The 14,402-nt window shown below is 46.2% G+C and overlaps 1 protein-coding gene across 1 annotated transcript in view; it reads left to right on the plus strand.

Annotated features, from left to right (window-relative positions):
• Positions 1–239: 239 nt before the first annotated feature.
• Positions 240–14,402, plus strand: part of MECP2 (methyl-CpG binding protein 2) — a 64,382-nt gene continuing 50,219 nt past the window's right edge. Inside the window, exon 1 of the mRNA XM_047714818.1 lies at positions 240–384. Within this exon, the coding sequence (XP_047570774.1) occupies positions 323–384 (62 nt within the window). The 5' untranslated portion in view covers positions 240–322. The remainder of the gene's footprint in view (positions 385–14,402) is intronic.

Below are 14,402 nucleotides of genomic sequence, written 5' to 3' on the forward strand. Positions count from 1 at the left end.
GCCCTAGCCGCCTCTTTCTCCCAAATGACGGTGGGTGGCAACCAATCGGGAGCTGGGCAGGGTTTCCACCCACTTTTCCCTAGCGGGAATGGACACCAACCCCAGCCAATTGGTAGCATCGTCACCGAGACCCCGCCCCACCCTGGCCGCCGCACCCAATGACGGGAGCGGTGCCGGGGGCGGGGCGCGGGCGCGCAGGTGCAGCAGCGCGCAAGCCGGACGGGAGGGCGGGGCGCGACGTCGGCCGTGCGGGGTCCCGGCGTCGGCGGCGCGCGCGCTCCCTCCTCTCCGAGAGAGGGCTGTGGTAAAAGCCGTCCGGAAAATGGCCGCCGCCGCCGCTGCCGCGCCGAGCGGAGGAGGAGGAGGAGGCGAGGAGGAGAGACTGTGAGTGGGACCGCCGCGGCCGCGGGCGGGGACCCTTGCCGGGGGGCGGAGGGTAGGGGCGGGACGAGGCGCGGGAGGGGCCCGCGGGGTCGGGCGACACGGCTGGCGGATGGCGTCCCTCCTCTCTACCCTCCCCCTCCCGCCGCCGCCGGTGACGGCTCTCTCACCCCCACCCGGCCCGTCACCCGCACTCGCGGTGACCGTCCTCGGCGCGGTCGTCCAGGGCCGACTTCGCCTGGCGCCCCCCTCCCTCCCGCCTCCGGCGCGCATCCCGGCCCCCGGCCCCGCGGGCGCCCCTGTCGCCGGGGTTTTGCCTGTCGGGGCTGCGCGCGCGTCGTGCCCTTCTCGGGGCTTCGGGCCCGCGGCGTCGTCGCGCGCCCGCCGCCCCGGCCTCTCCCTGGATCGCGCTCTCCCCTCTCCCTCCCTCGCGCGCCCCCTGTGCCGTTACTCGGCCCCCCCACCAGCGCGCGTGCGCAGTCCGCCTCCCGTCGGGAGAGTGCGCCACAAGGGCTCCTGCGCTCTCACCCCCATCTCCAGGCTTTGCCTCCCCCTCCTTCTCGCCCATTCCATGACTTTCTGCCCCCAGTGCGAGCGAGTCGGTCCACCATCTCCTCTCCCCTCCAGCAGGAAAAGTAGGTGGGAATTATTGCCCACCCACAAAAGGGACTAGACGTTGTGTTCCTGGTCCCACAACTCATCATAAAGAGGCGGTTATAGTTCCCATCATGAACCTTAGATAAGGGACTGTGTGTCCGGGAGCACCGGAGGCTCTTCGGTGGGAGTGCGCCCCCAGGGTCTTTGGGGGTTCCTTGGCCTCAGAATGTGAGCGCCCTCCCATCCTCCCCGCCCCCCTTCGCCGGAGATCTTCTAGTTACATAAGTGGAGTGGGACATAGTATGTAACCGGCTTCTATAGTCCTGGAGCGCGCCCTGCTCAAGATCATCATTACCAGATGGGGCAAGTGCATCGCATCGCTGTGGTTGGTTCCTGTCATTTGCCCCCTGAAAGTTTGTTTTCTTTTTAGTTTGGTTATAACTGAATTGCCCACACTGAAACTCAGGTGACTTTTACATGGTGTGGCAATGTTACTTTGGTTTTGCCCTGAAGACTTAATGTCATTGTAAAGAGTCTTAAAAAATTGCTTTCACAGAGGAGACCGTTTATAACCTTGCTAAGTGGACCTGAGATTGGGAAAGCTTGCTCTGGAATACCTACCTCTGTGGTGGTCGCCTGTGTTGAGTGTGTTCGTTGTGGATTGGTCACAGCAGAAATGGGCTCCACCACAAAAGTGATATTCCTGACTCATGGTCAGGCAGATGTGTGCCTCTGGTTCTTTTTCCAGGAACAGGAATGGACTCTGCAGAGCCATTCACACATTGTGTCTCTGTTTTGTGGGGGATCAGTACCCCAAATTGTGAGATGGTAGGATTGAATTCCGGGGGGGGGGGGGTGGTGATGGTGGAAGCAAATCTAGCAGCGCCTGATGCCAAGTGGCTTAGACTTTGGGAGACTCTCACAAGTTTTAGGTGTTTTGTTATACCAGAAAAATGAAGTTTATTTGTGCTGTGGTAGTAAAATTCAGTGTTAATAGGCAATTATTACTTGAGAAGAAATTCGTGTTTCATGGCCAGAATTTTCATCTGGATCTCAGCAACTTCAGTTAACAACAAGAGTAAGCTGACCTCTTGTGTCTTTTGATATCTGCTGGATCCTTACTTTAAAAAACAAACAAGAACAAACAAACAAAAAACGGTATCTAGGTTTCTTCGGTCTTTTAGGAATTTCCACTTGGGCTTTAGGGAATAGGCTTATTTATGGACCTTTTATGACTTCTATTTCAAATGCCAGTCAGGAAGCCCGGGAAACACTTGCTTTTATTTTCTTACCCAGACACATGAGAACCTTCAGGGACACAGTCCATCTAGTAGAGTACAGTTGGTTAAATCAGTTGTTACAGATACCCATTTGTGGCACGTCAGCTTGGTGGCTTGTCGGCTTGGTGGCAGATCACTGAGGGACTTTCCTAGCCACACACTCACACAAGCCCACTTCACAGAGATTCCAAGGTTTGTGCATCTCGGCCTATGACGTGCTAGGACGAGGACTCTGCTTTGTTTTGCATCATTGGCAACGCACTTGCCTCCTCGAGTGCCACTCCACTTAGCTGTTCATCATACCTCTAGCCTTTTAAGCAGCACAGGCAGCTTCCAGAACGTAGTTTCTCTGAAAAGTGCCTGGTGGCATCTGAAGTCAGTATGTTCTAACAGCTTGAAGAGACCTGCAGCTTTCTTGCTTCGTGGGCTCTCACGGCATCCTGTTTCTTGTTACAGATGTGTCCGGAGTGCTTTAGAGCCACACAGTACCAAGTCTTTATTTCACCCAATAGAGCATGATGCAGTCAAACTCTACTCTGACTTTTGTGCTGTTGATGTATTGGGAGGGTTGGAATACAATTTTGTGTTCTCTTTGCAATTTCTAGCCAGAGTCATTGTTTCCCGTTCACCCTGCCTCTGTGTGGCCAAAGCTAGAAGGGGTGGAGTGGCAAACTGTGGAGTTTAACAAAAAGAAGCTGTGGAGTTTGGCTAGATAAGTCCAATGTGATGTTGCCTCCACCCGAATACTCCATCCCCTATGTGGGCACTCTTTCACCTGAAATAGAGAAGAGCAGAAGCAAAATTGTTAGTTCCTTACTCCAGTCCAGTTTCCACCGCTGACGCACCTGCCGGGGACTATTTGCATGATAAATGACGTGTCCTGGAACCTGTCATCGTTTATAAAGGTGACTGTCAGTAGAAATCTTTTAATTGGCTAAGGCAGTTTGTCGCCAGGCTACCTGAGTTATCTTTGAGGAGAGAATCCCAGAAAATGTTTGACATTCGTAGTGACTATAGTTGACCTTTGAACGATGCAGGGATTAGGGGCCCCGACCTCTCACCCCCGTGCAGTTGAAAATCCATGTATAATTTCTGACTCCCCGCCCCCAGATCTAACTGCCAATAGCCTACTGTTGACTGAAAGCCTTATTATTAACTGAAACAGTTGATTGATGCATATTTTCTATGTTATGTGTAGTATATACCGTATTCTTAAACACAACAAGGAAGATGTTATTAAGAAAATCTTAAGGAAGAGAAAATACATTGATAGTACTGTACTGAAAAGCATCTGCATGTAAGTGGACCCGAACAGTTCAAACCTGTGTTGTTCAAGGATCAACTGTAGTTTTTTAAGCACATGGGGGTGGAGGGATGGGGGAAAACAGTCCTGGACTGGTGGCGAGTCCCAGGCAGCGCAGCAGGACACCCGCTTGTTTTCACTACCCTCTGCTGCGGTAACATGCGTGCAGACCGGCCTCATGTGGCCGGCAGACACAGTCTGTCACTTTTCTTGGGCAGAGCATTATTTCTGCTTCAACGGAAGGACCTTGTCTCAATTCTTCTGTACCAGCCTTCTCCAGTCAGATTGCTGTTGTCACCACTGGGACCACTGTGCCTTTTCCTCGTTTCCAGTAGGACAGATGTGAATGGGTTCTTCTTCCTCGGGCTCACTTACACAGTTACGCTCTTCTGCCTTTATCTGTTCTCTTCTGCCTTTCTCTTGCAAGGAACCTTTTCCTATTGAAATCTTGATTTGCATGCCATTACTTAAATACTTGGTTCTGCCATTTTGGATGGTAGGTATGGTGTTGGGGGGATCTGAGTGGGAGGGGTATTTGGTGGCAGGCAGGGCATCCCCATTCCCATATCGAAGGGGTGTGTGTGGCCATTCTACTCAAGAATAAAGCCTTGGCCTTTATAACTTCTTCGGGGCTTACTTACTGGGCCGGCTGGCGCGTGAAGGTGCCCTCAGTTCCTGCAGATGTCTGTACTCCGGGGAGCAAGCCGTAGGAAGGGTTGACTTGTCTTCCTTGCCTAGGAGCTGGGGGCATCATATATATGAACCTGCAAATTACTGTTTCATTGGGTTTTTACTTACCTGCTTTCATTTGCTTGCTCTTTTTTCCGTGAAATCTTGAGTTAATCAAAGATCTTAAAATTTCAGAGCTGGAAGGAACCTTAGTCCAGCTCCCTCAGTTTACAAGTAAAAAACCATGCTCTGAGAAGTTGTAGCTTTGCCAGGGCCTCCCAGCCAAGATACTGGTTTGATTTTTATTCTATAGCTAACTGAGTAGTACTGTTACCTTGACTTCTGGATTTCAAAGTATTCTATGACTCCACTGTTGAAGGGAATTGTAAGGCCTCACTGCACCTCAATAGATAATTCTAGGTACCATCCCAGTAGTTATAGACCAACTGTAGAAGACTTGGTTGGTGTTGCCCTTCCTCTGGGTCTAATTACATGAGTAATTGTTAGTGTGAATAGTCTCTAAATTGTATACTGGAGGCTTTTTTAGTGTAAAGGTGGAAGTGCTCCTCTTGGGCCCCACACTAACCAGAGATTAGCTAATACGGGGCAGTTTAGATTTTAACAAGGAAATGATGTTATCTTGATGAAAAATGTAATGACAGAAGTCTTCTTCTGAATATATTCAAAAGCAAAAGAGAAACTATCAAACTAATAACTTAGTTTGTTGAGCATTGTGATTTAACTGATCTGAAAGGCTTAAAAGTGATAGCTCTGAAACAGACTTGAGTATATTGGAGGAGGGCTTTGGATCTCCCAGGGCATTTGGTTTCTGTTGGTGCTGCTTCCCCTGCCCCCTCAGGGTTGAAGCTCCTTTAAGTGATGTTACAGCAGCTCATTTCAAATTCAGCTGCTTGAAGAAGAAGGGAGACTTTGCCTCTGGATTTCATGTGTTCTTTTTCGGATGACATTCTGATGTCGAATGTTTTCTTGAACATGTTTTATCTCCCTGAGCCTTTCTGTATGACGTAGTGCAAGAAATACTTACCAGGGATCACTGCTGACAGTACGCTTTATAGTGCCAAAGTGTCCCTCAGAGGTGACTTGTGATAGTGTTGGTTCTAACACACATGAATCTTTATTTTAGCATGTGTGTTATGTGCTAGGAATTTAAGGTTTATCCTTTGTTTCTAGTAGGTAAGCTGGGAAATAGCATAGTACTTTGTCTATATGTTTATCTTCAAAATGTCCCAAATAGCCCTGGGAAAAAGGTCGTGCAGCACAATGGGGGCTTTCAACTTACGATTTTCTTTGTTTTAGGCTCCATAAAAATACAGACTCACCAGTTCCTGCTTTGATGTGACATGTGACTCCCCAGAATACATCTTGCTTCTGTAGACCAGCTCCAACAGGATTCCATGGTAGCTGGAATGTTAGGGCTCAGGTAAGTAACCTTCCTTTTTTTTTTTTTAGTATATGTCCTGGTTTGGCCATCTGTTTTTAAAAACAAAACAAAACAAAACAAAACAAGGAAAAAAAAAGATGTACTACTCTTGGACAGTATAAAAGTACCCCAAAGACTAAAGCTATAACTGTGCCAAACTGTGCCATATAATAAAAAAAAGTCACTTCCCTGAGCCCTGAAAGGTCAGTTTGGGTAGGGTTACTTGGTAGCCACAGCGTGATCTGGGGGCGGGCGTCAGATTAGAGCCGGAACTGGTGATCTGCAACTTCAGTTCACCTTGAAGCAGGTCAGCTGAGCCGAGGGCGCTCTGACTGAGCTCTTCACCTGCCACTGCTGCTGTTGCCTAGCGGTCTTCAGCGTGGTGCTTTGTTTGCTTTGGTTTTGGGCAAATGACTTCCTGGTCAATGTTAGTGAGCAGTGGTAAAACATTTTCAGGTACGGGAACTGGTGTGCGGCCCCCTAGAAGGATGGCTTCCTGAAAGCTGTCACAGAACCACAGAGCACACCGCTAATGGCTGTGCTTGCTACCCTCCTCCCACGGGAACTAAAGAGAGCACCCAGACACGGGTCTGGCTCTTGAGACTCTAGAGTAGAATGAGTGCCTTTGGAAGAGCTGAGGATCCAAGCCATATGAGGTCTGACACTCAGGTGCTCTATAAGCCACACTTTTGGCCACCTTGGTGCCATTGTGTGGGATTTAATTTTGTAAAAATGAGTGGTTCCTTAATTCTCAACTGTCAGGCTCAGTATTTCAAGCTTTTTTAAAATCAGTGGTCACTCCACATTTGATGTTTTGACACCTGGATTTCAAAATTCCATGTGGTAAGGCAGAACGTACTGATTGAATTTTTCCATTCCTTTTCCTAAGAAAAAATGTGAGTTTACGCATTCGCTGCCATTGTGATTCCGGCTGAGAACCCCAGGTAGCACTTTGTTGTCTCTCTCTGGTGGTTTCTGACACCTGAGTCTAAAGCTTTGTGGCCATCCATAACATGGCCTGTTAGAGGTCTGTGTGAGGGCAGGGCTGGGGTGAGGGAAAATAGAAGGTGTGGAACGAAGTGAGGAGCATTGCGCTGCCTCCAAGTCCCAAATTTGGTTCCAGTCCCGATCCTGTGACTCAAATTGTCATTTCTGCTTTATTGCTGTGGGGTGTACTCTGGGCCCTGTTGACAGGACGTCCTTTGTACACCACATATTTATGCTGGTGGGAGTTGTGTGGCTGGTGCTTTGTGCATTGTCTCAGAAATGGTGTGGACTAAATGTATCATGGCAGTGAATGCATTTCTTCTGGTAGATGTGAGGCCTGGGGGTGGTTTATGTTTTTCATAGTCTTTTTCTCAGATTATGAATGGATTTTATAAAACAGGCAGTGGTCAGTCTATATAGTTTCTTCTAAGACATGTAGAAAGGAAGAGATATTTAGAAAAATATCTGTTACAAGTGGGAAAGACACAGCCATTTGAGCTTCAAGAAACTGAAGGGAATTCTGCAAGGAAAGAACCTGTCTTTACTAGATAAGTTTCTTATCTTAATTATTTTTCTTTTTTTCCTTTTTTAAAAAATCATAAAAATAATGCATGCTTTTATAGAAAACAAACCATTTTAAAGTGTACCATGTGAAAAGATGAAAGCTCACCATTACTCTCCATGCTTGCGATGCCCAGAGTAACAACTATAAATGCAGGTCCTTCTGAATCTTCTCAGGCTGTACAGATGTGCACATTTTGTGTTTTAACAAAATGAGGATGATACTATACATATTTTGCATCTGTTCTTGTGATCTATTTCTCTCTGCCTCGTTTCTGTTAAGTGGCGGTGTGATCTGGTGCCGACTTACTGTCATGCCTTGTCCCCCTGTTGACTATCCCGGCGGTTCACTATTAAAGATGCTGCTGGATGAACTTCCACATGCGCCAGTCTTTCCGAAGAACAGCCGCCTAGACTCGGAATTGCTGAGGGTGCCGCCACGTTGCCTCCTAAAGTGGCTGTTGCGGTTCCCATGACAGTATGAGAAAGTGCCTCTTCCCACACCCTCCCAGAACTGGATGCCCATCGTTTAAATCTGTGCTCCTCGGGCTGCTCCTGGGGCCGGGCCTCAGCGTCTGCAGCCATTGTACTTGGACTTTGGGAGTTGCTTGCCTGTGGGTGTCCTGCCTTTGCTGCTCCATCAGGGTATTAGTTCTTCAGTTGATCTGTAAGAACTCTTAATGTATCAAGGATACCCTCTGTCATCACGCAGATACTTCTTCTACCTTGTCGTATATCTTTTGATTCTGCTTGTCTTCTTTGATATACAAAATTTCTGTTAGGATTTTTTCTTTCGCTTTTATACTTAGTCCTTTCCTACCTTAAGAACATGTCAATATCCATCTGTATATTTTTCTTCCTAAAAAAAGATTGATGTACTATATTGATACATAGAAAAGAATTATAGGTAAGTTTTCCTGTTTTTCATATGGTTATAAAAATGCCTCTTTCATGTGGAGCTTTGGGTCGGGATGAGGTCTAGAGCCCACTTAGCCAGTTGTGTCATAGCTGTTCGGTGAGGCAGTCACCTCGTCTCCACCTTTAGTGAAGTCTTCACTTTTAGACTTGAGTTTGAGTGAGCAAATCATCTCTTACTATTTTCTTTCTGAAGTTTTTCTTTGTGAGACTTGATGGCTAGCTGGTCAGCATATAATCATCTGTTCATTCCCCCAACAAGTCCTGGAGCCCGATTCAAGGTAGAGGCAGTCTGGGGCCCTGCAAGTGTCGCTTTCTCCTTGACTTGGGCGGGGCCAAAGAGGCTGCAGTACCAGTGGCAACGGCTCCAGTGCTCATTACAGAAGACTCAAGAAAATAGTGGATCTTCACAAAGTAGGTTTTGGATAAACTAGGAGGAATCCAGAGGGTGTGCGTGCATGTGCGTGCATATATGCGTGCGTGCGCGTGTGTGTTTTAGATTCTGACACAGAAGTGAGCGCTTAGGGTAGACTGCAACATAAGCGTCGTTTGTTTCCTAACTCGTGTAATTGCAGGCTGATTTTTGTCTTGAATTATGATGAGGGCTTTTTGCTGGTGAAACAGTTCTATATTCAGCCAGCTTGGTTGTGATGGGATAAAAGTTGTGTACTGATAAAAATGGTAATTTTCTTCTATGATGATTTTGAAGCATTTCTGTAATAGCTCATAAAAATAAAGGCAGGCTTTTGGTGAATATATTCTTAGGGAAAAAGTAATTTTTTGCAGCTTGCATCATTTAAATCTAATAAATAACCTTAAAACTGAAGTGGAATCCTGATTTGGATTGAAAAATATTTTTTACTTAATAAAGGATATAAATGATTTATAATTAAGAAAAAGCTTCTTGTATAGGCTGGGTTTTTTTAATGAACTTTTTAAAATGGGTATATAGTACAGAATGAAAAAGGTTGTGTAGGAGGTTATATGGTTAAAGAGCTACTTGCCACCCTGTCCCCAAATATCCATTTCTCTCCCTGGAGGCAGCCATCATTACCAGTTTCTTATTAATTATGTGTGTGTGTGCCCGTGCACACGCACCTGGGTGTAATTTTTAGATTGTGGTAAAATATACCTAACATTTAGCATTTTAGCCCCTTTTACACGTACGTACACTTCTGTGACATTAAGTATATTCTTGTGCACCCGTCCCCATTATGTATCTCCAGAACCCTTCTCATCTTGCAAAACTGAAACCATCTCCATTAAACCCTAACACCCTGTTCCCCCTCCCCCACCTGGCCACAGCCCTTCTTCCACTTTCTATTTCTATGAAATTGACTATTCTAGATTGTTACCTATTTTGTTATCTATTTTATAATTGTGTTTACATATTTTGTGGGCATGTACATACACAAGGATGGGTGTGCGTTTTTACACAAACGGTAAAACACCTTGCACATTTCCAAAATTTGCCGTTTTTAGTTAATGTATCTTGGAGATTGATATCCGTTTCCATAGAGCCATATCATTCTTTTTAAGGGTTGTAGAAGAAATTCCTAGATGTGGGACTTGCTGGCTTAAAGAGTATATGCATTTTAAACTTGGAGAGATACTGCTAAATTAAGGGTGGCCTGTTAATTGCATAGTTTTTTTTTTAAGATTTTATTTATTCATGAGAGAGAGAGAGAGAGACAGAGGGAGAAGCAGGCTCCCCACTGAGCAGGGAGCCTGATGCGGGACTCGATCCCAGGATCCCGGGATCACGACCCGAGCCAAAGTCAGATGGTTAACCATCTGAGCCACCCAGGTACCCTGTTAATTGCATAGTTCTAAAGAAAAGACTGCGTATGAGTAGATGAACACACAAATTTATGGTTGCGGTGCTATTTGTAGAGACTAGAGAGCCGTTAATTAGGCTAAGAAGAAATAATTTTTAGCAGTTAGCACTAGAAAGCAAAACTTCAGAAGCTTCCCTTTCATCAGATGTGACATCAGGTGAGCAGAGCCTATGTGGCAGGACCCTTTACTTGACAAGGGGAACTTCAGCCAATTCTCATTTGTGAATTTTGAAGAAAATGGAGCATTTTTATTTTGGTACTAAGTTGCAGTGGCTCCTTGCGACTCAGAGTTGAAAGGTCTCCTGAAACTCCTGGACCTTCTGTCTTATTTGTATTGTAATATGCATAAGGAATGTCCTGGAAATATTCAGGACAAGATTGCTGTTGCTTTGTTTCTCTTCAATTCTTGTACTCTTTACAGAGCAACACTTGATTAATTGACCTTATACCGGTGTAGTATGTATTATGTGTCATGTGCTGTACGAGATGCTGTGGATTACCCTTAGCTATCTTCTGTAAAGGAAGATACAGATGGGCAAACAGACCTTTACTTTACAAGGGGCCAGATGCTATGACGGAAGAGCGCTGACCACTGAGGGAGCACACAAATGGTAGAGGGGCCCCGCCTACACTTGGAAGTGAGGGTCACGGAAGTGACTTCTTTGAAAAAGGACTACCAAGACCTGAACGATAAGGTGACATTAGCTAGTCCAGAAGAAAGTATGAGCTGGGGAGAGACCCATGTTCGGAGGCTAAGACAAGAGACAACTGACCGGTGGGCTGGGTCTGAGGAATTTGGAGCACAGAGAGGACACAGAGGCAGCAAGCTGGGCCTGAGGGCAAGGAGCGTTTTTGTTTGCGGAGTGCGCTGGTAGGAAATGAGACACACCACACCAGCTATGCCAGATGCGCTCTGCTTTCCTTCTAAGTTGCACCACATTCTGAGATGTCCCTGAGCCCCAGAAGGCAGCGTGAGGAGCTCTGGCCATCCATCCTGTCCCCTTTCCATCCCACGCTGCTCTGAAGGCCATCTGCCCTGAGTGACTTCCCACCCACCCATCAGGTCCCCAGGACTCCCACTTCAGGTCTCTTTATGGAACCTTCCTTCCCTCCACGAGACCTGTGAGGAGAGGGCTTCCCCTTCTCCAACACACTTCCTTCTCCCATACTTGATACTGAGAGGAGCTGGGTATCGTGAGAGTCAGCTCTGGTGCCAAAGCCGCTGCTTAGCTCTTCTGATTTTTCCTTATTTTTTTAACCAAGATTTTCATGGTGCAGGAAGCAGTGCGTAAGGCGAGCTCACTCTCTCGTCAGGGATGGGGTCCACTCCGATGAGCCGCCATGGCTGGCAGCACTGTCATCCCCACGAGCCCGGACCCAGAAGGTTAGAGCAGAGCGCTCTGTGCTGCTTGTCTGCGTGCCTGCTTCTCTGTCCTCCCGCAGGCCAGCCTGACCCTCCTGCCTTCGAGGTCTTGCCTTCCTGCCGTCCTCCTGGCCCTCTGCCTTCCTGCTCAGGTGCTAGCTGCTCGGGCACTCACACTTAAGAAATGTTAGCATTTTGCCCTCTTCACATCCTCCTCCTCCTGGGGGTTCTGGTGTGACGGGCCCAGTGAGGTCCCTGCTGCGGCTGCGCTAGTTCGCCCTGCCTCCCCGGGGTAGCCTGTCCCCAGAGGGAGCGGGGGACACTCTCCGTGCAGCTGTGTGCTGTGTCCCACGTAATAACGTATAACACTCAAAACTGTCTTCACAAACGTGCCGGAGGCTTTCTTGCTCTGTGTAACATTCTGCAACTCGTTCTTTTCGTTCCGTAGTTGGCTCTTGAGCTTGGTCCGTGTTGCTCTGTGTAGACCTTCATTCAACATGTCTCCTTGGGCCGTAGAAACATCTTTGCAGCAGAAGCCCCACCAGAGCCCAGAGGGAGAATGGAATTTAGAGAAACGGGCATTGACATCTGGTTTATGTTTACATCCTTTGGTCCTATTAACCAAGAAGATATTTTTATTTATTTCTTTGCGAAAGCTTTCTACAAAAAAAGGCATCCATTTTCTAGATTTATTAATAGGGCAGTCCAAAGGTTTTATTTTTAGATTTGAAAGAAGGCAAAGAAGGCTTCTGAGATATGCACATTTCCCTTTGTTCCCATCTTCTTTGCAACATTCCACATTGTTAAAACACGAGCTTGAGCACTTTTAAGCACAAACTGACTTTCTACATGTGGATTATTTTTGAAAAGATTAAAGCATTTTGGTTTTTCTGGGACTTCTAGTGATACTTAAGTTTTGACATTACTTTGATAAGTTAAATTTTAAATTTGTCTATAGATATTTAATAATATATTTTTAAAATGTGAATTTCTGTGGGTTTTTTTGGTGTTTTTAAACAGCAGAAGGTATCAGTCCATATTAAGTCCTAATTTGCTCTAATATTTTCAGCTGTTTTTGGAATTAGACTTGGCAAAAAAACAAAACAAAACAAAAAAAACAGACAAATGTCTGCAGTTGTGACAGTTTGTCTTTTTGTTCTGCTTAACTCCAGAATAAAAAATTCTAGTGAATTTTTTCCCTAGGCTTGTAAGAACATAGGAACAATTAAAGTTGTCATAATACTTAAGGAATTAGGAAAAGTTGAAAGTCTTAAGTGGCGACCCTATAAAAATGTAGCTTATAAGCAACTGTATAAATTTTTTAAAAAGATTTTATTTATTATTTGACAGAGAGAGACACAGTGAGAGAGGGAACACAAGCAGGGGGAGTGGGAGAGGGAGGAGCAGGGAGCCCAATGCGGGGCTCGATCCCAGGACCCTGGGATCAGGACCTGAGCTAAAGGCAGACGCTTAATGTCTGAGCCACCCAGGTGCCCCAACAACTGTCTAAAATTTATTAGCTACTCTTCCAGGTTGTTTAAGACAAACAAAAATATAGTATTTATTAAGCTGTTTCTTTTTTTTTTTTAAGATTTTATTTATTTATTTGACAGACCACAAGTAGGCAGGGAGACAGGCAGAGAGAGAGAGGAGGAAGCAGGCTCCCTGCTGAGCAGAGAGCCCCATGCGGGGCTCGATCCCAAGACTCTGGGATCATGACCTGAGCCGAAGGCAGAGGCTTTAACCCACTGAGCCACCCAGGCGCCCCTAAGCTGTTTCTTTTTTGATTACACAAGTAAAGCATCATTGCAGAAAATTCAGAAAACGTATATGGAAATCACTCTGGAAATTCCACCATGTGGAGAAAACTCCTGTTACTATTTGATCTGCCTTTGAGGTCTTGCCTTCCTGCTATCCTCCTGGCCCTCTGCCTCCCTAGCCAAGGCTTCTGAGTCGTGGTTGAGAATCTATGGGTTCCGTGACCTTGGATGGGAAAAATACTACTTGATTTTCACTAACTTCTCACTGAAAATTCAGTTTTCCTTCAATGACGTATGTAGGCCGTAGACCATGGTAGTATTAGGAGTACCTGTGACTTAGTCACTAATGGAGATGAAAGATGCTTTCATATCACATTAAAGTTACAGATATTTTAGAAACATCATTTGTCCTCGTTATGCTTCAGACCTAGGGTAGTTATTAGACTTAGTTATTTAATGGTTTCCTGAAGAAGCGCATATTACTCTAGCACCCATGTTGACATATGTTGTTAGTCATTTCCTATGCATTTATTTTTATGCATAAATGTGCTTGCTGCGGCAGCACATATATTTTTATGCATTTCAAACCACTCTTCTGAGGACGGTACCACTGAGCCCAAAGTGTCCATGGCAGAAGAAGGTTAAGAACACCTGGGCACATCGTATCGTGCAGCCTCAAACATCGGAGCACTCAGCTCCTGAGTAGTCAGCATGTGGGGGAAGAGCCTCAAGAGACCCCAGAGCGCAGGCGCATTAAAGGGAGACAGCACAGCATTCAGAGCCTGCTGCGGCTTACTCTCCCGAGTGTCTTTATGGGCCCACTCGGTAGTCTATAGAATCCGTGCAAAGTGTAATGCAACGAAAACTGTTTAAGGATACTTCTTTAAAAAAAAAAAAAAAAGATTTTATTTCTTTGACAGAGAGAGACACAGTGAGAGAACACAAGCAGGGGTAGTGGGAGAGGGAGAAGCAGGCTTCCCGCTGAGCAGGGAGCCCAATGTGGGGCTCGATCCCAGGACGCTGGGATCATGACCTGAGCCGATGCTTAATGACTGAGCCACCCAGGTGCCCCTAAGGATACTTCTTTTTAAGATTTTTTTATTTTTAAGTCATCTCTACATCCAGTGTGGGGCTCAAATCCACAAGCCCAAGATTAAGAGTCATGATCCACCAACTGAGCCAGCCAGACATCCCAAGAATACATTTTTTTAAAAAGATTTTACTTATTTATTTGACAGAGAGAGAGACAGTGAGAGACGGAACACTGGCAGGGGGAGTGGAAGAGGGAGAAGCACGTTTCCTGCTGA

Source organism: Lutra lutra, chromosome X (genome assembly GCF_902655055.1).
Source record: "Lutra lutra chromosome X, mLutLut1.2, whole genome shotgun sequence".
Taxonomy (NCBI): Eukaryota; Metazoa; Chordata; class Mammalia; order Carnivora; family Mustelidae; genus Lutra; species Lutra lutra.